The sequence below is a fragment of the Oncorhynchus nerka genome, linkage group LG7, assembly GCF_034236695.1.
Source record: "Oncorhynchus nerka isolate Pitt River linkage group LG7, Oner_Uvic_2.0, whole genome shotgun sequence".
Taxonomy (NCBI): domain Eukaryota; kingdom Metazoa; phylum Chordata; class Actinopteri; order Salmoniformes; family Salmonidae; genus Oncorhynchus; species Oncorhynchus nerka.
This window is the reverse complement of record NC_088402.1, coordinates 1,637,773-1,661,023: the sequence shown is the minus strand read 5'-3', so window position 1 is coordinate 1,661,023 and position 23,251 is coordinate 1,637,773. Positions and strand designations below refer to the sequence as shown.

At 45.7% G+C, this 23,251-nt stretch overlaps 2 protein-coding genes across 7 annotated transcripts in view; one reads left to right on the top strand and one right to left on the bottom strand.

The window, feature by feature from the left end:
- Positions 1-11,981: 11,981 nt before the first annotated feature.
- On the bottom strand, positions 11,982-21,160 carry rpl30 (ribosomal protein L30). Its single transcript, XM_029655074.2, has 5 exons — positions 21,103-21,160; positions 20,940-20,988; positions 17,675-17,820; positions 14,103-14,233; positions 11,982-12,079 (listed from the first exon to the last, which is right to left on the bottom strand). Exons 2-5 carry the CDS (start codon positions 20,958-20,960, stop codon positions 12,027-12,029), a joined length of 351 nt encoding a protein of 116 aa, XP_029510934.1. The 5' UTR covers positions 20,961-20,988; positions 21,103-21,160; the 3' UTR covers positions 11,982-12,026.
- An 863-nt stretch (positions 21,161-22,023) lies between these two features.
- Positions 22,024-23,251, top strand: part of si:dkey-284p5.3 (uncharacterized protein LOC557830 homolog) — a 34,369-nt gene continuing 33,141 nt past the window's right edge. For 3 of the 6 annotated variants that reach the window (XM_065020101.1, XM_065020099.1, XM_065020097.1), the window contains exon 1: positions 22,024-22,495. In XM_065020101.1, the coding sequence (XP_064876173.1) occupies positions 22,402-22,495 (94 nt within the window). In that variant the 5' untranslated portion in view covers positions 22,024-22,401. The remainder of the gene's footprint in view (positions 22,496-23,251) is intronic. The other 3 variants (XM_065020102.1, XM_065020100.1, XM_065020098.1) reach the window with 1 other exon arrangement.

The following is a 23,251-nucleotide window of genomic DNA, read 5'->3' as shown; positions in this document are numbered from 1 at the left end:
GTGTTAGTGATGCACCGTGTCTGTGGTTACCTGTGTGTTAGTGATGCACCGTGTCTGTGGTTACCTGTGTGTTAGTGATGCACCGTGTCTGTGGTTACCTGTGTGTTAGTGATGCACCGTGTCTATGGTTACCTGTGTGTTAGTGATGCACCGTGTCTATGGTTACCTGTGTGTTAGTGATGCACCGTGTCTATGGTTACCTGTGTGTTAGTGATGCACCGTGTCTATGGTTACCTGTGTGTTAGTGATGCACCGTGTATATGGTTACCTGTGTGTTAGTGATGCACCGTGTCTATGGTTACCTGTGTGTTAGTGATGCACCGTGTCTATGGTTACCTGTGTGTTAGTGATGCACCGTGTCTATGGTTACCTGTGTGTTAGTGATGCACCGTGTCTATGGTTACCTGTGTGTTAGTGATGCACCGTGTCTATGGTTACCTGTGTGTTAGTGATGCACCGTGTCTATGGTTACCTGTGTGTTAGTGATGCACCGTGTCTGTGGTTACCTGTGTGTTAATGATGTACCATGTCTGTGGTTACCTGTGTGTTAGTGATGCACCGTGTCTGTGGTTACCTGTGTGTTAGTGATGCACCGTGTCTATGGTTACCTGTGTGTTAGTGATGCACCGTGTCTATGGTTACCTGTGTGTTAGTGATGCACCGTGTCTATGGTTACCTGTGTGTTAGTGATGCACCGTGTCTATGGTTACCTGTGTGTTAGTGATGCACCGTGTCTATGGTTACCTGTGTGTTAGTGATGCACCGTGTCTATGGTTACCTGTGTGTTAGTGATGCACCGTGTCTATGGTTACCTGTGTGTTAGTGATGCACCGTGTCTGTGGTTACCTGTGTGTTAATGATGTACCGTGTCTGTGGTTACCTGTGTGTTAGTGATGCACCGTGTCTATGGTTACCTGTGTGTTAGTGATGCACCGTGTCTGTGGTTACCTGTGTGTTAGTCCCCCTCACCGTGTCTATGGTTACCTGTGTGTTAGTGATGCACCGTGTCTATGGTTACCTGTGTGTTAGTGATGCACCGTGTCTATGGTTACCTGTGTGTTAGTGATGCACCGTGTCTGTGGTTACCTGTGTGTTAGTGATGCACCGTGTCTATGGTTACCTGTGTGTTAGTGATGCACCGTGTCTGTGGTTACCTGTGTGTTAGTGATGCACCGTGTCTATGGTTACCTGTGTGTTAGTGATGCACCGTGTCTGTGGTTACCTGTGTGTTAGTGATGCACCGTGTCTATGGTTACCTGTGTGTTAGTGATGCACCGTGTCTATGGTTACCTGTGTGTTAGTGATGCACCGTGTCTATGATTACACAGTAGTGTGCACTATAAAGGGAATTGGGTGCCATTTGGGACCGGCCCTTACTGTCTCCACTCTCCATTGTGATCAAGGAGCCAGCATGTCTCCAGTCAGGACTGGAAAATAAAAATAAAAGAGAGCCGCACACTCTAGGAGCTCAGATGCAAAAATGTAATACCAACGTTTCGACAGCCAAGCTGTCTTCATCAGGGTATAATCACAAACACTGCGGGGTGACTCGTTTGTATAGTGTCAAAAGACACAGGTGTCTGTAATCATGGCCAGGAGTGGCCTAATATCATTGGTTAATCATCAATTATTAAAATGTCATACAAAGAACAAATGGATAGCATACGATCATAGATTAATTTGACTACACAAGTTTACAAACAATTACAATGGCAAAGTCACAATAATCACAAGAATGGCTTCAGATCAAAGTCTATGGTGAGACCGAAGGGCGCAAGGGTCTTTAAGTTAAAGATCCAGGCAGCCTCTCGTTTTAACAATAAATGATCAAGGTCACCCCCTCTCCTAGGGAGGGTGACATGTTCGATGCCAATATAACGCAGAGACGAAATCGAGTGGCCTGCCTCCAAAAAGTGGGCCGCAACTAAGTATGACCCAGTCACTGGGTCATGGGGCTAGTTTGTCGTCTTTAGAAGGGGTAGATCACAGACTTAATATGGGATCTCTGTTGGTCTGTCTGACGTCTCTGTATTCATATGTATTTATAAAGCCCTTCTTACATCAGCTGAATACCCAGCCTAAAACCCCAAACCGCAAACAATGCAGGTGTAGAAGCACGGTGGCTAAGAAAAACTCCCTAGAAAGGCCTAAACCTAGAGAGGAACCAGGCTATGAACCAGGCTATTCTGTCGTATTGTCCCTCAGAGGAATAGTCTCTACTCTGCTGTCCTGTCTGGTTATTCCTGAGGGACATTAAGACACTGTCCTGTCTGGTTATTCCTGAGGGACATTAAGACACTGTCCTGTCTGGTTATTCCTGAGGGACATTAAGACACTGTCCTGTCTGGTTATTCCTGAGGGACATTAAGACACTGTCCTGTCTGGTTATTCCTGAGGGACATTAAGACACTGTCCTGTCTGGTTATTCCTGAGGGACATTAAGACACTGTCCTGTCTGGTTATTCCTGAGGGACATTAAGACACTGTCCTGTCTGGTTATTCCTGAGGGACATTAAGACACTGTCCTGTCTGGTTATTCCTGAGGGACATTAAGACACTGTCCTGTCTGGTTATTCCTGAGGGACATTAAGACACTGTCCTGTCTGGTTATTCCTGAGGGACATTAAGACACTGTCCTGTCTGGTTATTCCTGAGGGACATTAAGACACTGTCCTGCCTGGTTATTCCTGAGGGACATTAAGACACTGTCCTGCCTGGTTATTCCTGAGGGACATTAAGACACTGTCCTGTCTGGTTATTCCTGAGGGACATTAAGACACTGTCCTGTCTGGTTATTCCTGAGGGACATTAAGACAGAACTAGATCAGTCTTATCAGCCAGAGATAGAGGACATGCCTGCTTATATAAAGGTTAAATGAAATGAAGAAAAATAAATCCTCACTATTGCTGAGAATGACTAGAAATACTGTGGTTGGATGGGCTTGAGCTGTTCCAACCCTTTTCGAAGCAGACGGTAGAGTCTATGGCTTTGATGATGCAAGAGCACGAAAAGGACAGCCAAGAGGCACATGCTGTCATCTGGACCACAACTCCATGAAGGGTTTCATGAGCTGAAATAAAAGATCCCAGAAATGTTCCACGTGCATTAAAAAGCTAATTTCTCTCATGTTTTGCACAAATTCATTTACATTCCTGTTAGTGAGCATTTCTCCTATAATGCAGCTTCTAATGCAGAAGACCTCAGTCACATTATCCCACAGCCATACAATATTAATCTAAAACGTTTCTCTCACCAGTTCCTTAGACAATCCATCCATCTGACAGGCGTGGCATATCAAGAAGCTGATTAAACAGCACGACCATTACACAGGTGCACCTTGTGCTGTGGACAATAAAAGGTCAGTAAAATGTTAACCTAACACAATGCCACCGATGTCTCTAGTTGGGGGAGCTTTGAGGTAGCTTGCAATTGGCATGCTGGCTGCAGGAATGTCCACCAGAGCTGTTGCCAGAGATATGAATGTTAATTTCTCTACCATAAGCCACCTCCGTCATTTTAGAGAATTTGGTAGTACATCCAACCAGCTTCTCAACCGCAGACCATGTGTATGGCGTTATGTGGGCAGAAGGTTTGCTGATGTCAATGTTGTGAACAGAGAACCTCATGGGGCGGTGGAGCTATGGTATTGTCAGGCATTCTGTTAGCTATGGTATTGTCAGGCATTCTGTTAGCTATGGTATTGTCAGGCATTCTGTTAGCTACGGTATTGTCAGGCATTCTGTTAGCTATGGTATTGTCAGGCATTCTGTTAGCTATGGTATTGTCAGGCATTCTGTTAGCTATGGTATTGTCAGGCATTCTGTTAGCTATGGTATTGTCAGGCATTCTGTTAGCTATGGTATTGTTAGCTATGGTATTGTCAGGCATTCTGTTAGCTATGGTATTGTCAGGCATTCTGTTAGCTATGGTATTGTCAGGCATTCTGTTAGCTATGGTATTGTCAGGCATTCTGTTAGCTATGGTATTGTCAGGCATTCTGTTAGCTACGGTATTGTCAGGCATTCTGTTAGCTACGGACACCGTACACAACTACAGTACATTTTATCGATTGCAATTTTAATGCAGACACTGTGACGAGATCCCGAGGCCCATTGCCGTGCCATTCATTCACCACCACCATCACCTCATGTTTCAGCATGGCCCCGTGATCTGTACACTTCCTGGAAGCTGAAAATGTCCCAGTTCTTCCATGGACTGCATACACACCGGACATGTCACCCATTGAGCATGTTTGGGATGCTCTGGATTGACAGTGTGTTCCAGTTCCCACCAAATATCCAGCAACTTCGCAGTCATTGAAGAGGAGTGAGACAACATTCCACAGGCCACCAATCAGCAACTTGATCAAATGTCTCGCGCTGCACGGGGCAAATAGTGGTAACACCAGATACTGGCTGGTTTTATGAAACACAAACCTATCTTTTAAGGTATGTGTATTCCCGATACATAGATTAGGGCCTAATGAATTTATTTCAAATGACAGGTTTCCTTAAATAAACTAACTCAATAAATTATTCGAAATTGTTGCATGTTACGTTAATATTTTTGTTCAGTATAGCTTTGGGCTGTCAGGGTTAATTATTTTGCAAAACCTCATTTTAATCCCATCAACACTCTAATATACACAGTGTACAAAACATGAAGAAAACTTCTCCATGACAGACTGACCAGGTGAAAGCTATGATCCCTTATTGACGTCACCTGTTAATTAAAGATCCAGTTCAAGTCAGTGTAGATGAAGCGGAGAGGTTAAAGGTCGTTTAAACCTTGAGACATGGATTATGTGTGTGCCATTCAGAGGGTTAATATTTAAGTGTCCTTTGAAAGGGGTACGGCTGTAGGTGCCAGGCGCACCGGGTTGAGTGTCCAGAACTGCACCACTGCTTCCCCGAGAATAATCCCCCAGCCAAAAGACATGCAGCCGACTTGATAACTGTGGGAAGCATTGGAGTCAACATGGGCCAGCATCCCTGTGGAACGCTTTAGACACCTTGTGGAGTCAACATGGGCCAGCATCCCTGTGGAACACTCGACACCTTGTGGAGTCAACATGGGCCAGCATCCCTGTGGAACACTTTAGACACCTTGTAGAGTCAACATGGGCCAGCATCCCTGTGGAACGCTTTAGACACCTTGTAGAGTCAACATGGACCAGCATCCCTGTGGAACGCTTTAGACACCTTGTAGAGTCAACATGGGCCAGCATCCCTGTGGAACGCTTTAGACACCTTGTAGAGTCAACATGGTGCATCCCTGTGGAACGCTTTAGACACCTTGTAGAGTCAACATGGGCCAGCATCCCTGTGGAACGCTTTAGACACCTTGTAGAGTCAACATGGACCAGCATCCCTGTGGAACGCTTTAGACACCTTGTAGAGTCAACATGGGCCAGCATCCCTGTGGAACACTCGACACCTTGTGGAGTCAACATGGGCCAGCATCCCTGTGGAACACTTTAGACACCTTGTAGAGTCAACATGGGCCAGCATCCCTGTGGAACACTTTAGACACCTTGTAGAGTCAACATGGGCCAGCATCCCTGTGGAACGCTTTAGACACCTTGTAGAGTCAACATGGGCCAGCATCCCTGTGGAACACTCGACACCTTGTGGAGTCAACATGGACCAGCATCCCTGTGGAACGCTTTAGACACCTTGTAGAGTCAACATGGTGCATCCCTGTGGAACGCTTTAGACACCTTGTAGAGTCAACATGGGCCAGCATCCCTGTGGAACGCTTTAGACACCTTGTAGAGTCAACATGGTGCATCCCTGTGGAACGCTTTAGACACCTTGTAGAGTCAACATGGGCCAGCATCCCTGTGGAACACTTTAGACACCTTGTAGAGTCAACATGGACCAGCATCCCTGTGGAACACTCGACACCTTGTAGAGTCAACATGGACCAGCATCCCTGTGGAACACTCGACACCTTGTAGAGTCAACATGGACCAGCATCCCTGTGGAACACTCGACACCTTGTGGAGTCAACATGGACCAGCATCCCTGTGGAACACTTCGACACCTTGTAGAGTCAACATGGACCAGCATCCCTGTGGAACACTCGACACCTTGTAGAGTCAACATGGACCAGCATCCCTGTGGAACACTCGACACCTTGTAGAGTCAACATGGACCAGCATCCCTGTGGAACACTTCGACACCTTGTTGAGGCCAAAAGGGGGTGCAACTCAATACTGTAGATATGTACAGTACTATGAAAAAGTTTTAGGCAGATGTGAAAAAAATACTGTAAAGTACAAATGCTTTCAAAAATAGATTTAATAGATTTAGTTACTTGATAAATATAAAGTGAGTGAACAGAAGAATAATCTACATTAATCCATATGTGGTGTGACCTTCAAAACAGCATCAATATAGTCAGGTGTATGATTAAACAATTATACCAAGCAGGTGCTAATGATCATCAATCCATTATGTACAGTTGAAACACATCATTAACTGAAACAGGAACAGCCAAACTCGGCTAACAAGGTGAGGTTGCTGAAGACAGTTTACTGTCAAAAGTCAAGACTCAGTACAGCAACAAGACAGAAGGTAGTTATACTGCATCAGCAAGGTCTCTCCCAGGCAGACATTAAGGCAGACTGGTCTCTCCCAGACAGACATTAAGGCAGACTGGTCTCTCAGGTCTCTCCCAGACAGACATTAAGGCAGACTGGTCTCTCCCAGACAGACATTAAGACAGACTGGTCTCTCAGGTCTCTCCCAGACAGACATTAACGCAGACTGGTCTCTCCCAGACAGACATTAAGGCAGACAGGGCTCTCAGGTCTCTCTCAGACAGACATTAAGATAGACAGGTCTCTCCCAGACAGACATTAAGACAGACTGGTCTCTCAGGTCTCTCCCAGACAGACATTAACGCAGACTGGTCTCTCCCAGACAGACATTAAGGCAGACAGGGCTCTCAGGTCTCTCTCAGACAGACATTAAGATAGACAGGTCTCTCCCAGACAGACATTAAGGCAGACTGGTCTCTCAGGTCTCTCTCAGACAGACATTAAGGTAGACTGGTCTCTCAGGTCTCTCCCAGGCAGACATTAAGGCAGACTGGTCTCTCAGGTCTCTCCCAGGCAGACATTAAGGCAGACTGGTCTCTCCCAGACAGACATTAAGGCAGACTGGTCTCTCAGGTCTCTCTCAGACAGCCATTAAGACAGACATGAAGGCAGACTGGTCTCTCCCAGGCAGACATTAAGGCAGACTGGTCTCTCAGGTCTCTCTCAGACAGACATGAAGGCAGACTGGTCTCTCCCAGGCAGACATTAAGGCAGACTGGTCTCTCAGGTCTCTCCCAGACAGACATTAAGACAGACATGAAGGCAGACTGGTCTCTCCCAGGCAGACATTAAGGCAGACTGGTCTCTCAGGTCTCTCTCAGACAGACATGAAGGCAGACTGGTCTCTCCCAGGCAGACATTAAGGCAGACTGGTCTCTCAGGTCTCTCCCAGACAGACATTAAGACAGACTGGTCTCTCAGGTCTCTCCCAGACAGACATTAAGGCAGACTGGTCTCTCAGGTCTCTCCCAGACAGACATTAAGACAGACTGGTCTCTCCCAGACAGACATTAACGCAGACTGGTCTCTCAGGTCTCTCCCAGGCAGACATTAAGGCAGACTGGTCTCTCCCAGACAGACATTAAGGCAGACAGGGCTCTCAGGTCTCTCTCAGACAGACATTAAGATAGACAGGTCTCTCCCAGACAGACATTAAGACAGACTGGTCTCTCAGGTCTCTCCCAGACAGACATTAACGCAGACTGGTCTCTCCCAGACAGACATTAAGGCAGACAGGGCTCTCAGGTCTCTCTCAGACAGACATTAAGATAGACAGGTCTCTCCCAGACAGACATTAAGGCAGACTGGTCTCTCAGGTCTCTCTCAGACAGACATTAAGGTAGACTGGTCTCTCAGGTCTCTCCCAGGCAGACATTAAGGCAGACTGGTCTCTCAGGTCTCTCCCAGGCAGACATTAAGGCAGACTGGTCTCTCCCAGACAGACATTAAGGCAGACTGGTCTCTCAGGTCTCTCTCAGACAGCCATTAAGACAGACATGAAGGCAGACTGGTCTCTCCCAGGCAGACATTAAGGCAGACTGGTCTCTCAGGTCTCTCCCAGACAGACATTAAGACAGACATGAAGGCAGACTGGTCTCTCCCAGGCAGACATTAAGGCAGACTGGTCTCTCAGGTCTCTCTCAGACAGACATGAAGGCAGACTGGTCTCTCCCAGGCAGACATTAAGGCAGACTGGTCTCTCAGGTCTCTCCCAGACAGACATTAAGACAGACTGGTCTCTCAGGTCTCTCCCAGACAGACATTAAGGCAGACTGGTCTCTCAGGTCTCTCTCAGACAGACATTAAGATAGACAGGTCTCTCCCAGACAGACATTAAGGCAGACTGGTCTCTCAGGTCTCTCTCAGACAGACATTAAGGTAGACTGGTCTCTCAGGTCTCTCCCAGGCAGACATTAAGGCAGACTGGTCTCTCAGGTCTCTCCCAGGCAGACATTAAGGCAGACTGGTCTCTCCCAGACAGACATTAAGGCAGACTGGTCTCTCAGGTCTCTCTCAGACAGCCATTAAGACAGACTGGGCTCTCAGGTCTCTCTCAGACAGACATTAAGACAGACTGGTCTCTCCCAGACAGACATGACGGCAGACTGGTCTCTCCCAGGCAGACATTAAGGCAGACTGGTCTCTCAGGTCTCTCTCAGACAGACATGAAGGCAGACTGGTCTCTCCCAGGCAGACATTAAGGCAGACTGGTCTCTCAGGTCTCTCCCAGACAGACATTAAGGCAGACTGGTCTCTCAGGTCTCTCCCAGACAGACATTAACGCAGACTGGTCTCTCAGGTCTCTCCCAGGCAGACATTAAGGCAGACTGGTCTCTCCCAGACAGACATTAAGGCAGACTGGTCTCTCAGGTCTCTCCCAGACAGACATTAAGACAGACTGGTCTCTCAGGTCTCTCCCAGACAGACATTAAGGCAGACTGGTCTCTCCCAGACAGACATTAAGGCAGACTGGTCTCTCAGGTCTCTCCCAGGCAGACATTAAGGCAGACTGGTCTCTCCCAGACAGACATTAAGGCAGACAGGTCTCTCCCAGACAGACATTAAGGCAGACAGGTCTCTCCCAGACAGACATTAAGGCAGACTGGTCTCTCCCAGACAGACATTAAGACAGACTGGTCTCTCCCAGACAGACATTAAGGCAGACTGGTCTCTCCCAGACAGACATTAAGGCAGACAGGGGTTTCCAGATGTGGTGTCAAAGCTCTTTTGAAGAAGCACAAAGAAACGGGCAACGTTGAGGACCGTAGATGCAGTGGTCAGCCAAGGAAACTTACTGTAGCAGATGAAAGACACATTCAATACTTCTCTTCGCGTCCAGCAGAGAGCCTCCCGGGTGGCGCAGTGGTCTAGGGCAATGCCAGCTGTGCCACCAGAGACTCTGGGTTCGCGCCCAGGTTGTCGCAGCCGGCCGCGACCGGGAGCTTCGTGGGGCGATGCACAATTGGCCTAGTGTCGTCCGGGTTAGGGAGGGTTTGGCTGGTAGGAATATCCTTGACTCATCGCGCACTAGCGACTCTTGTGGAGGGCCGGGTGCAGTGCACGATAACCAGGTCTCCTCCGAAACATTGATGCGGCTGGCTTCCGGGTTGGATGAGCGCTGTGTTAAGAAGCAGTGCGGCTTGGTTGGGTTGTGTTTCGGGGGACGCAAGACTTTCGACCTTAGTCTCTCCCGAGTACGTACGGGAGTTGTAGCGATGAGACAAGACAGTAACTACTAACAATTGGATACCATGAAATTGGGGAGAAAAAAGTGGTAACATTTTAATTAAAAAATATGTCAGCTCAGAATTGTTAGAAAACAGCAGGACCCTGGTACACCCATCTACTGTCCTGAGAAGTCTGGTCAGTAGTGCAGAAAACAGTGGGACCCTGGTACACACATCTACTGTCCTGAGAAGTCTGGTCAGTAGTGCAGAAAACAGTGGGACCCTGGTACACACATCTACTGTCCTGAGAAGTCTGGTCAGTAGTGCAGAAAACAGTGGGACCCTGGTACACCCATCTACTGTCCTGAGAAGTCTGGTCAGTAGTGCAGAAAACAGTGGGACCCTGGTACACACAGACTGTCCTGAGAAGTCTGGTCAGTAGTGGCCTTCATGGAAGACTTGCGGCCAAAAAGCTATAACATTATCCACAGGGGAGGGGCCTGGACAATCCTCCACGGGGAGGAGCCTGGACAAACCTCCACGGGGAGGAGCCTGGACAATCCTCCACGGGGAGGAGCCTGGACAATCCTCCACGGGGAGGAGCCTGGACAATCCTCCACGGGGAGGAGTGTGGATAATCCTGTAATTGTCATTACTGTCAACAATCTAGACTGGTCAGTTCATGTGGTGCAGCAGCATGACGAAATAGCTTGCGGTGACATCATTGTGATGTCACAGTGAAGTCACAATAAGACCTTGTCACGAGTCTATCCTTGTGGAATTGCATGTCAGGAGTGCAGGGTAGCCTAGTGATTAGAGAGTTGGACTAGTAACCAAAAGGTTGCAAGTTCAAATCCCCGAGCTGACAAGGTACAAATCTGTCGTTCTGCCCCTGAACAAGGCAGTTAACCCACTGTTCCTAGGCCGTCATTGAAAATAATAATTTGTTCTTAACCGACTTGCCTAGTTAAATAAAAGGTAAAAAAAAAAAAGGAGACACATGATCCGCTCTCGAGTTGAGATCTTAATAGCATATGAAAAAAATCACAAGGACATCTAATTTGAATCTACATGGGACCCTGGTACACATACTGCTTCCATCATATGGGGACATGTTCCGCACTGCGTCCAACAACATTGACAAATACGCTGACTCGGTGAGCAAGTGCATTGAAGTTGTCGTTACCCATAGCAACGATTAGAACATTCCCAAACCAGAAACCGTGGATTGATTGGCAGCATTCGCGTGAAACTGAAAGCGGGAACCACTGCCTCTTCAACCTCAGGAGGCTGAAGAAATTCGGCTTGTCACCAAAAGCACTCACAAACTTCTACAGATGCACAATCGAGAGCATCCTGGCGGGCTGTATCACCGCCTGGTACGGCAACTGCTCCGCCCTCAACCGTAAGGCTCTCCAGAGGGTAGTGAGGTCTGCACAACGCATCACCGGGGGCAAACTACCTGCCCTCCAGGACACCTACACCACCCGATGTTACAGGAAGGCCATAAAGATCATCAAGGACATCAACCACCCGAGCCACTGCCTGTTCACCCCGCTATCATCCAGAAGGCGAGGTCAGTACAGGTGCATCAAAGCTGAGACAGAGAGGCTGAAAAACAGCTTCTATCTCAAGGCCATCAGACTGTTAAACAGCCACCACTAACATTGAGTGGCTGCTGCCAACACACTGTCATTGACACTGACCCAACTCCAGCCACTTTAATAATGGGAATTGATGTAAAATATATCACTAGTCACTTTAAACAATGCTACTTAATATAATGTTTACATACCCTACATTATTCATCTCATATGTATATACTGTACTCGATACCATCTACTGCCTATGCCGTTCTGTACCATCACTCATTCATATATCCTTATGTACATATTCTTATCTCCTTACACTGTGTATAAGACAGTAGTTTTGGAATTGTTAGTTAGATTACTTGTTGGTTATCACTGCATTGTCGGAACTAGAAGCACAAGCATTTCGCTACACTCGCATTAACATCTGCTAACCATGTGTATGTGACAAATAAAATTTGATTTGATTTACACAGACCACATCCACAAGCCTCAAGGCTTTACGTATAGATTGGAGGCTTCTTTAAAAATCAGGAGAGAAATGACACGGCCTACAGCATAGAATAGAAGTAGCTGAATGTTTATCATGTGCACACTAAGAGAAAGAAAGACCAAAGAAAGACCGTAGAAAACAGTTTATTTTTTTAACGTAGAGTGTGAAACGTCTACTTCTCCCCCTGCGGCTGGTCTGGCATACTCCTGATGATGTCAGAATCACCTGGAAATAGAAAAACACTATATTTAGACAAGATATACTTTAAAACTCACTTCATTAACTTCAGAGGAACTAAGTCATTGACACCAATGATGCAACTGGCTAAAGCCCAGTCAGTTCAGGTAAATGGTTGAATAGGTGTTTATCTAGTGACGTGCTGGGCACATCATCATAGAGCCACCGGGTGCAAAAATTTACAAAACGGGCAAATTTGTGAGCATCAGTGAAACTTAAAAAATATCTACACCTACAAATTCACAAAATGATAATAACTCAAACATGCTTCATGTAATTTAGTAGTAGAGCGGTTCGTTTGAATTCTTCATTCATACATTTTTATAATTCTCTGCAAAGATGTAATCTTTGAAAACAATGCTAAATGAATGAATGAAAGAATAAACAGTATCAAACTGCTCACTGCAACAACCACCCGAGCCACTGCCTGTTCACCCCGCTATCATCCAGAAGGAGAGGTCAGTACCCGAGCCACTGCCTGTTCACCCCGCTATCATCCAGAAGGCGAGGTCAGTACCCGAGCCACTGCCTGTTCACCCCGCTATCATCCAGAAGGAGAGGTCAGTACCCGAGCCACTGCCTGTTCACCCCGCTATCATCCAGAAGGAGAGGAGGTCAGTACCCGAGCCACTGCCTGTTCACCCCGCTATCATCCAGAAGGATAGGTCAGTACCCGAGCCACTGCCTGTTCACCCCGCTATCATCCAGAAGGATAGGTCAGTACCCGAGCCACTGCCTGTTCACCCCGCTATCCTCCAGAAGGAGAGGTCAGTACCCGAGCCACTGCCTGTTCACCCCGCTATCCTCCAGAAGGAGAGGTCAGTACCCGAGCCACTGCCTGTTCACCCCGCTATCATCCAGAAGGAGAGGAGGTCAGTACCCGAGCCACTGCCTGTTCACCCCGCTATCATCCAGAAGGAGAGGTCAGTACCCGAGCCACTGCCTGTTCACCCCGCTATCATCCAGAAGGAGAGGTCAGTACCCGAGCCACTGCCTGTTCACCCCCGCTATCATCCAGAAGGAGAGGTCAGTACCCGAGCCACTGCCTGTTCACCCCGCTAGCATCCAGAAGGAGAGGTCAGTACCCGGGCCACTGCCTGTTCACCCCGCTATCATCCAGAAGGCGAGGTCAGTACCCGGGCCACTGCCTGTTCACCCCGCTATCATCCAGAAGGCGAGGTCAGTACCCGAGCCACTGCCTGTTCACCCCGCTATCATCCAGAAGGAGAGGTCAGTACCCGGGCCACTGCCTGTTCACCCCGCTATCATCCAGAAGGAGAGGTCAGTACCCGAGCCACTGCCTGTTCACCCCGCTATCCTCCAGAAGGAGAGGTCAGTACCCGAGCCACTGCCTGTTCACCCCGCTATCATCCAGAAGGAGAGGTCAGTACCCGAGCCACTGCCTGTTCACCCCGCTATCCTCCAGAAGGAGAGGTCAGTACCCGAGCCACTGCCTGTTCACCCCGCTAGCATCCAGAAGGCGAGGTCAGTACCCGAGCCACTGCCTGTTCACCCCCGCTATCATCCAGAAGGAGAGGTCAGTACCCGAGCCACTGCCTGTTCACCCCGCTATCATCCAGAAGGAGAGGTCAGTACCCGAGCCACTGCCTGTTCACCCCGCTATCATCCAGAAGGAGAGGTCAGTACCCGAGCCACTGCCTGTTCACCCCGCTATCATCCAGAAGGCGGGGTCAGTACCCGGGCCACTGCCTGTTCACCCCGCTATCATCCAGAAGGATAGGTCAGTACCCGAGCCACTGCCTGTTCACCCCGCTATCATCCAGAAGGCGAGGTCAGTACCCGAGCCACTGCCTGTTCACCCCGCTATCATCCAGAAGGCGAGGTCAGTACCCGAGCCACTGCCTGTTCACCCCGCTATCATCCAGAAGGCGAGGAGGTCAGTACAGGTGCATCAAAGCTGGGACCGAGAGACAGCTTCTATCTCAAGGCCATCAGACCACGCCCATCCGTCAACAGAATAGGCAAACATGCAGTCTGATTTGACACTCACCGGGGTCGATGATAGCCAAGGTGCACACCCTGAAATACTTTCCACAGGCCGTGCCCAGCTCGATGTTGTTCCCACTGTAGTGATGGACGCCAGTCTTGGCCAGCATGGCGTAGTACTCCACTTCAGACTTCCTGAGGAAGGACAAATACCTTTTAGACAAGTACAACCGAAGGAAATGCAGGCAGCAAAATTATGAACAAACAATACAAGTTTATATACGTTTACCATTCAATGAAACATCATCCCTTCTGCGTGTATGGGGGAAAGCAACACCAATGAAACATCATCCCTTCTGCGTGTATGGGGGAAAGCAACACCAATGAAACATCATCCCTTCTGCGTGTATGGGGGAAAGCAACACCAATGAAACATCATCCCTTCTGCGTGTATGGGGGAAAGCAACACCAATGAAACATCATCCCTTCAGTCTAATGCTGTAGTTGTCTCGGTTGTTTTCTCAAGGTGTCTGATTGCTGAACGACCAACTGCAGGTGCAGCAAGTAACAAAGTCAGCCCTCATTTGAATGTTCCTCCTGTTCTTACACACCTGCAAGCAGACCAATACAGGTGTGCCTTTGTAGGAGGAGTACATAGAACAAAAACAAAAATGTACCTACCCATAAGAACACACAAGCAACGCTTGATATGCAATATCTAACTATTTGAAAACGTTCATCGAAGTAGGAATGGAACTATTCCTAGGATTACACAATGGTTGGATAGGTTACTTTCTAAATTAATGCCATTAGTTACTTTAATTAATGATGTAATCTGATTACTTTCAATTACTGTTGGATTACTTTCCCCTTAAGAGGCTGTACAAGACAAAAACAAAACAAATACATCTGGTGTGTCATCATAGTGGTCTCTGATTGGTGGTCATCATCATAGTGGTCTCTGATTGGTGGTCATCATAGTGGTCTCTGATTGGTGGTCATCTGGTGTGTCACCATAGTGGTCTCTGATTGGTGGTCATCTGGTGTGTCACCATAGTGGTCTCTGATTGGTGGTCATCTGGTGTGTCATTATAGTGGTCTCTGATTGGTGGTATTCATTTGGTGTCATAGTGGTCTCTGATTGGTGGTATTCATTTGGCGTGTCATCGGTGACATGGAAAAAGTCAAGGGGTCTGAATACTTTATGAATGCACAATTTAACGAAAATATTCTACTAGGCAGACAACAATTCCACATTGGTTCAAATTAACTTGATGGAAACGACGCCGGCTTTCTGAATTTAAAAGTAATCCAAGAGGTTATATACACGGAACAAAAATAAGCGCAACATGAAACAATTTTACTGAGTTACAATTCAAAAGGAAAATCAGTCAAGCGAAATAAATGTATTAGGCCTTCAGCTATGGACTTCACATGACTGGGAAAACAGATATGCATCTGTTGGTCACAGGTGACGAGCTGAAGACCAGAATCTTGTGTGACCACCATCTGCCTCGTACACGTCGATCCAAACGTGCTCAATATGTGACATGCCCGGTGAGTATGCAGGCCATGGAAGAACTGACATTCCAGGAATCGTGTACAGACCCTTGTGACATGGTGCCGTGCATTATCAAGCTTGAAACACAAGGTGATGGTGGCGACAATGGGCCTCAGGATTTCGTCACGTATCTCTGTGCATTCAAATTGCCATCGATAAAATGCAATTCTGTTCGTTGTCCATAGCTTATGCCGGCCCATACCATAACCCCACCATGGAGCACTCTGTTCACAACATTGACATCAGCAAACCTCTCGCCCACAACGCCATACACGTGGTCTGCGGAGGCCTGTTGGACGTACTGCCGAATTCTCTAAAACATTGGAGGCGGCTTATGGTAGAGAAAGGAACGTTCAATTCTCTGGCAAGAGCTCTGGTGGACATTCCAGCAATCAGCATTCCAATTGCAAGCTACCTCAAAACTTGAAACATCTGTGGCATTGTGTTGTGAAAAAAGTGCACATTTTAGAGGCCTTTTATTGTCCCCAGCACAAGGTGCACCTTTCTAATGATCATGCTGTCTAATCAGCTTCCTGGTATGCCACACCTGTCAGGTGGATAGATTATCTTGGCAAAGGAGAAATGCTCACTAACAGTGACGTAGACAAATTTGTACACAATTTGAGAAATAATCTTTCTTGGATATGGAACATTTCTGGGATCTTTTATTTCATCTCATGAAACCAAAACTGTACATGTTGCTGGTAACATATCGGATTACAGGAATCCCATTAAGGAAGAAGTCCACCATGCCTAGTCCAATAAAGAACTAAAGGAGGCTAACATTACTCCTTACCTGTTCTGTTTAAAGGGACAATTGGCTCTGGAAGCCAAAACAGCCAAATACTCCATCCAAACGTGAATCAATTCTCAATAGCGATACGGTTATAGAAACATGAATCCCTCTACTGTCATATCAAATCAAAACACACACTTAATGTAAACTGCTTTAACAGTTGCAGCCGACAAGATATTTCAGGTGTTTTCGGAGACAGCAAATTAGTACAGGTTTTGCAATGGAAACCGTTAACTCGAGGAACCAAATGTGGAGAGACATACATGAATGTCCAATAGTAACTTGATTTCAATGCAGAACATTTTCTGTTTGGAGTAAACGTTTTCCATTGCAAAACGTTTTGCAAAAGAATTCAACTAATGAATAAACCCAAGGCTAGCCAGGTATAAACTTTAGCTCACCATGTTAGGTGTGAAAGGGGTATTAGTGATAATGTCCTTAACTTGAGCTAATACTAAATAAATGTAGGCCTTAGTTACCTGAGAGCAGGTGTGTTGTTGGCCAGGATGACCAGCTTGGCTTTGCCCTGTAGTTACCTGAGAGCAGGTGTGTTGTTGGCCAGGATGACCAGCTTGGCTTTGCCCTGTAGTTACCTGAGAGCAGGTGTGTAGTTACCTGAGAGCAGGTGTGTAGTTACCTGAGAGCAGGTGTGTTGTTGGCCAGGATGACCAGCTTGGCTTTGCCCTGTAGTTACCTGAGAGCAGGTGTGTAGTTACCTGAGAGCAGGTGTGTAGTTACCTGAGGGCAGGTGTGTAGTTACCTGAGGGCAGGTGTGTAGTTACCTGAGGGCAGGTGTGTTGTTACCTGAGGGCAGGTGTGTAGTTACCTGAGAGCAGGTGTGTAGTTACCTGAGAGCAGGTGTGTAGTTACCTGAGAGCAGGTGTGTAGTTACCTGAGAGCAGGTGTGTTGTTGGCCAGGATGACCAGCTTGGCTTTGCCCTGTAGTTACCTGAGAGCAGGTGTGTAGTTACCTGAGGGCAGGTGTGTAGTTACCTGAGGGCAGGTGTGTAGTTACCTGAGGGCAGGTGTGTAGTTACCTGAGGGCAGGTGTGTTGTTACCTGAGGGCAGGTGTGTAGTTACCTGAGGGCAGGTGTGTAGTTACCTGAGGGCAGGTGTGTAGTTACCTGAGAGCAGGTGTGTAGTTACCTGAGAGCAGGTGTGTAGTTACCTGAGAGCAGGTGTGTAGTTACCTGAGAACAGGTGTGTAGTTACCTGAGAGCAGGTGTGTAGTTACCTGAGAGCAGGTGTGTAGTTACCTGAGGGCAGGTGTGTAGTTACCTGAGGGCAGGTGTGTTGTTGGCCAGGATGACCAGCTTGGCTTTTCCCTGGCGGATCATCTTCTGAGACTGCTTGTATCCCAGAACGTATTTACCGCTCTTCATCACCAGCTGGAGACGGGAGTTGATGGACTCCAGGGACTTTTTCTGCCATCAAAGTAACAATGATGTTTTGTGAGAAACATTGAACTATGAACGTAGCTCATATGCATTGAACCAAACATGATATATGGTCTTCTAATTGGGATACATGCGATTTGAGTACATATAACTAGGGCTGGCACAATTACCATACCACCATGTAACCGACGGTTATAGAGGAAGACCGTCATTGTAATACAATATCTATCATAACCATTTAAAAAATATACATTTGTTTTTCTTCAAATTAACTGTTGAGTCTTTGTGGTAACATGGACTGTTCCTGAAACTAGCAAACAAGTCTCTGGGTGGCCTAGACAATGCTCCCCACAATGCAGCAGCACAAAGAAATAGAGTAAATAGAACAGGCTTGGAACCTCTATTTACCAGGTTCCAAGCCTGTTCTATTCATTCCATTTACCAGTCATGTTACCAGGGTTAGAGGTTCTATTCATTCTATTTACCAGGGTTAGAGGTTCTATTCATTCTATTTACCAGTCATATTACCAGGGTTATAGGTTCTATTCATTTTATTTACCAGGGTTAGAGGTTCTATTCATTCTATTTACCAGTCATATTACCAGGGTTAGAGGTTCTATTCATTCTATTTACCAGTCATATTACCAGGGTTAGAGGTTCTATTCATTCTATTTACCAGTCATGTTACCAGGGTTAGAGGTTCTATTCATTCTATTTACCAGGGTTAGAGGTTCTATTCATTCTATTTACCAGTCATATTACCAGGGTTATAGGTTCTATTCATTTTATTTACCAGGGTTAGAGGTTCTATTCATTCTATTTACCAGGGTTAGAGGTTCTATTCATTTTATTTACCAGTCATGTTACCAGGGTTAGAGGTTCTATTCATTCTATTTACCAGTCATATTACCAGGGTTAGAGGTTCTATTCATTCTATTTACCAGTCATATTACCAGGGTTAGAGGTTCTATTCATTCTATTTACCAGTCATATTACCAGGGTTAGAGGTTCTATTCATTCTATTTACCAGTCATATTACCAGGGTTAGAGGTTCTATTCATTCTATTTACCAGTCATATTACCAGGGTTAGAGGTTCTATTCATTCTATTTACCAGTCATATTACCAGGGTTATAGGTTCTATTCATTCTATTTACCAGTCATATTACCAGGGTTATAGGTTCTATTCATTTTATTTACCAGGGTTAGAGGTTCTATTCATTCTATTTACCAGTCATATTACCAGGGTTAGAGGTTCCAAGCCTATTCTATTTACCAGTCATATTACCAGGGTTAGAGGTTCTATTCATTCTATTTACCAGTCATATTACCAGGATTAGAGGTTCTATTCACCAGTCATATTACCAGGGTTAGAGGTTCTATTCATTCTATTTACCATTCATGTTACCAGGGTTAGAGGTTCTATTCATTCTATTTACCAGTCATATTACCAGGGTTAGAGGTTCTATTCATTCTATTTACCAGTCATATTACCAGGGTTACAGGTTCTATTCATTCTATTTACCAGTCATATTACCAGGGTTAGAGGTTCTATTCATTCTATTTACCATTCATGTTACCAGGGATACAGGTTCCAAGCCTGTTCTATTCACCAGTCATATTACCAGGGTTACAGTGGCCAATGACTGGTAACCTCATGTGTACACTCGCAATGGCTGCCTGGTATTGTGATGCAATCATTTAAATGGTAATGTAGAAAGTGAATTCAAATGATGCTTACTGATGTGGCTCATGCAACGGAATTTATTTTTTTGTAATAGTTGAGTTGAATCAAATCACAGCACATAGATGGGTCCACTTCCTGCTTGCCCCTACGAGTCCACTCGTAATGGCCACCAGTTCACCCATTATATCATCAGTGTTAACATGAACAATATCCACTCGTCTGTAAAAGCGTGTAACCTGCACCGGTATGCAGATGATACTGTCGTGCCATTGCTCCCACGGTAGACCAAGCTCAACATGAACTACGGTCTGCCTTCTTTTGTATTGCAGAACATCGCTGACCTTAAATTAGTATTGACTGCAGGTAAAACTAACTAGATGGGGTCTCTAGAGTGCATATACAACTGATGATTTAAGCTGATGGTGTTCATATTGCTCATGTGCCGGTTTACAAATATCTGGGCATCGGGATAGATGAAAGGCTAGCGGTCTTTTAAAAAGCATATTAACGAGTTAAGAAGCTGAGAATAAATATGGGCTTTATAGAAATAGGTGCTGCCTCTAGTTAAATAGTAGAAGGCAGATTATGAAGGTCGACATGACCATCGGTCCTAGACTATGGCGACATGTATATGAACGCAGCTGCCACTTCATTAAAGCCGTTAGATGCTGTTTAACAAAGCACACTGCACATTGTTATGGGGGACAATTTTAGTACTCATCACTGCATTCACTACCAGAAAGTTAATACATTGTTATGTCTCCATTTATAAAGCCATTTTACATAAAGTCCCACTGTATCTAACATCTTTACTAAACTTCAGACGTTGAGTCACCACAGCCGGTCTTAGACGACCGCCAACTCCGGAAATTCCTTTCGTCTCTACGGGCTTAAACTAATTGGCCTGAATTTCTTGCACCTTATTTGTGTAACAATCAACTAAAATGTTCTTACATTTGATTTTTTTGTTGCTTCCTTGGGTAATTCAGAAAGTCGATTGAGGACCTTATTACCGATTAATGTGTGTGTGGGGGGTTAGTGGCCAATTATTGCCATCCTAAAGTCCATGACAGTCACAACCCGATCTAGTTAATTGATCAGATATAATAGTTCAGATGACAGTGCTGTTAGGGTTTCCTCATTAGCCAACCATAAGGTCAAAATGCCCCCAGTGCAACCATTCAACTTGCTGTCTGGCTAACGCTATATTAGCCTGTTAGCCGGTGATGGTTAATATAACACATGCTATCTGGATTCTGTCAATTGTTAACAACTAAAGCTAGACATCTTCAGAAACTACAACATTGTATGTTTGGCCAAGTTCCAAACAGATATGTATGGGCGACATTGACAGTTTCTAAAAAGGTGTAAACACATGTGTTGCAGTAAGCCCAGACAGCGCCATGATTCCTCCTGAAGTGCATGAGACCAACACATGCGTTCACTACAGCTCGACTCACCGTCTTCTTGGCGGCCACCATAGCTGCGATTTACTCCGTTCTGGCCAACCTGAAACAAAAAATATGAGATTGGACAATTTTACGTTAGTAATCAACCGGGTGATGTCCACCAACATTGCCTAAATATATAAATGTTAAAGATTAAACAAAGAGGTGAACTTACAAGTCTGTTGCTCCAATATGGCCTCGGAAAGAAAGGAAGTCCCAGCGTGCTTTGCGGCAGGTTGGCGTGGTCCTGCGCTGATTCGCTGATCTCAGCGGATTGGTCAGTTAAAGCAGGGTGCTCCACTTGAGGTGATTTCTATATCAGATCATTCTTCATCATTCTTCGACGACCTTATCACGAGAAAGCAAAGGCCAAAACACTAAAGCTTTCAAAATGGCAAGTGTGATTTTTACCAACCAGAGGACAAACACAAAACGGACCTATATTTAGAGGCTGTTTTTATGCATTGGATCATCCACACATACACAACCCCGGAGCCCCACGGGGTGACGCTGTTGTCTCTATTCTGTATAATAACTTTATGATTTGAACAAAATATTTGATGGTATGGAACTTGATAAAGTATTATTTTTCCAAACACCGAAACATTCAGAAGTCAAATATTTCTATAAAATGTCACACATTTACTTTACTATATGCATCCTAATTGGTTGAATAAATAGCCTATCCATTCATATTTTCCACCCTTTAACAATAAATAATACACCACATAAGAACTGACGTTCTTCACATTCGTATGAGAATACTGTAAATAACATAAATACAAAAGTACCATGCTGCCCTACCAAGCAAAAAGGCCTCCTCGGAGCGTGGTTTTTATTTACCTTGTTTTCACACTAACTTTATACAGTTACTGCTAAACATGACCCCCATTTTCTCCAAAACACAATAGAATAGAGGCAGGATACTTGTCCACATCATTAAGCATGTATTTAACTTAGCAAAAAATGACATTAACACATTTTCGACCAAATTAGCAATTACTGCGTTTTTGCTTGGTAGGGCAGGATGGCTTTCCGGCTATAGTGACGTGACCAATTATTAGAGTGCAATGCTCACGCACGCTAGACAACGTTCCTTCTCTGATCGCATGCACTGAATAATGTAGGTGTCTGTTCTCTGCTGGGTACTGAAACACACAGCAAGCAGGCTGTAGCCCAGTATCGACACTATGCAGGCATCACACTAGTGGTAACCTGCTGCTGCCACAACAAGCCGTTGCCCGGTGTATTTAAAACGAGGCATGCGCAAATATGCAATTGTGGAGACCAGTGAAATGACTATATAGCACGGTTCCCCAGCTGGCGTCCCGCAGCTGACTCTAGTTGATGATCCCTGCTGTATAGCCTTCAGTCCTGCTGATTTGAATAGTATCAAGCCCGTGATCAGAGCAACAGACGGCTCTTTGGGGATCTCATTTTCATCCACTTCAGTCCTCTATGTGAGACAAGCAGGATGGGCTGTTCCACGAGTACCCAGACAACAGCGCAGGACACCACCAGACAGCCCAGCTCTAAACCAGAGGAAAGCAATGGAACCAGCACTACAGGTAAGTTCAACTACTAGAATGTCATTATATTATTGATACCAACTTCCTTGTACTGTTGACACTTTTTTTTGTTATTTTATACGGTGCCTCCTTGACTTGTTCCACATTTTGTTGTGTTACATTCTGAATTTAAAATGAATTCAATTGAGATTTTGTGTCACTGGCCTACACACAATATCCAATCATGTCAAAGTGGCCTTATGTTTTTAGAGTTTCAACCCCTTTGTTATGGCCTAAATAAGATCTGGACTAAACACTTGCTTAACAAGTCACATAATACGTTGTATGGACTCTGAGTGCAGTAATAGTGTTTAGTGTGATTTTATGAAAACTACCTAATGTCTGTACCCAACACGTATAAATGATCTGTAAGGTCCCTCAGTCGAGCAGTGATTAAAAAATACCTGTTAAATAAACAGACATTGAATATCCCTTTGAGCATGGTGAAGTTATTCATTACACTTTGGATGGTGTATCAATACACCCAGTCACTACAAAGATACAGGCGTCCTTTCTTAACTCAATTACCGGAGAGGAAGGAAACCGCTCAGGGGTTTCACCATGAGGCCAATGGTGACTTTAAAACAGTTACAGAGTTTAACGGCTGTGATAGGAGAAAACTGAGGATCAAATTGTATTGTTCACATACACATGGTTAGCAGATGTTAATGCGAGTGTACCGAAATGCTTGTGCTTCTAGTTCCGAAAGTGCAGCGATATCTAACAATTCCACAACAACTACCTAATACACACACA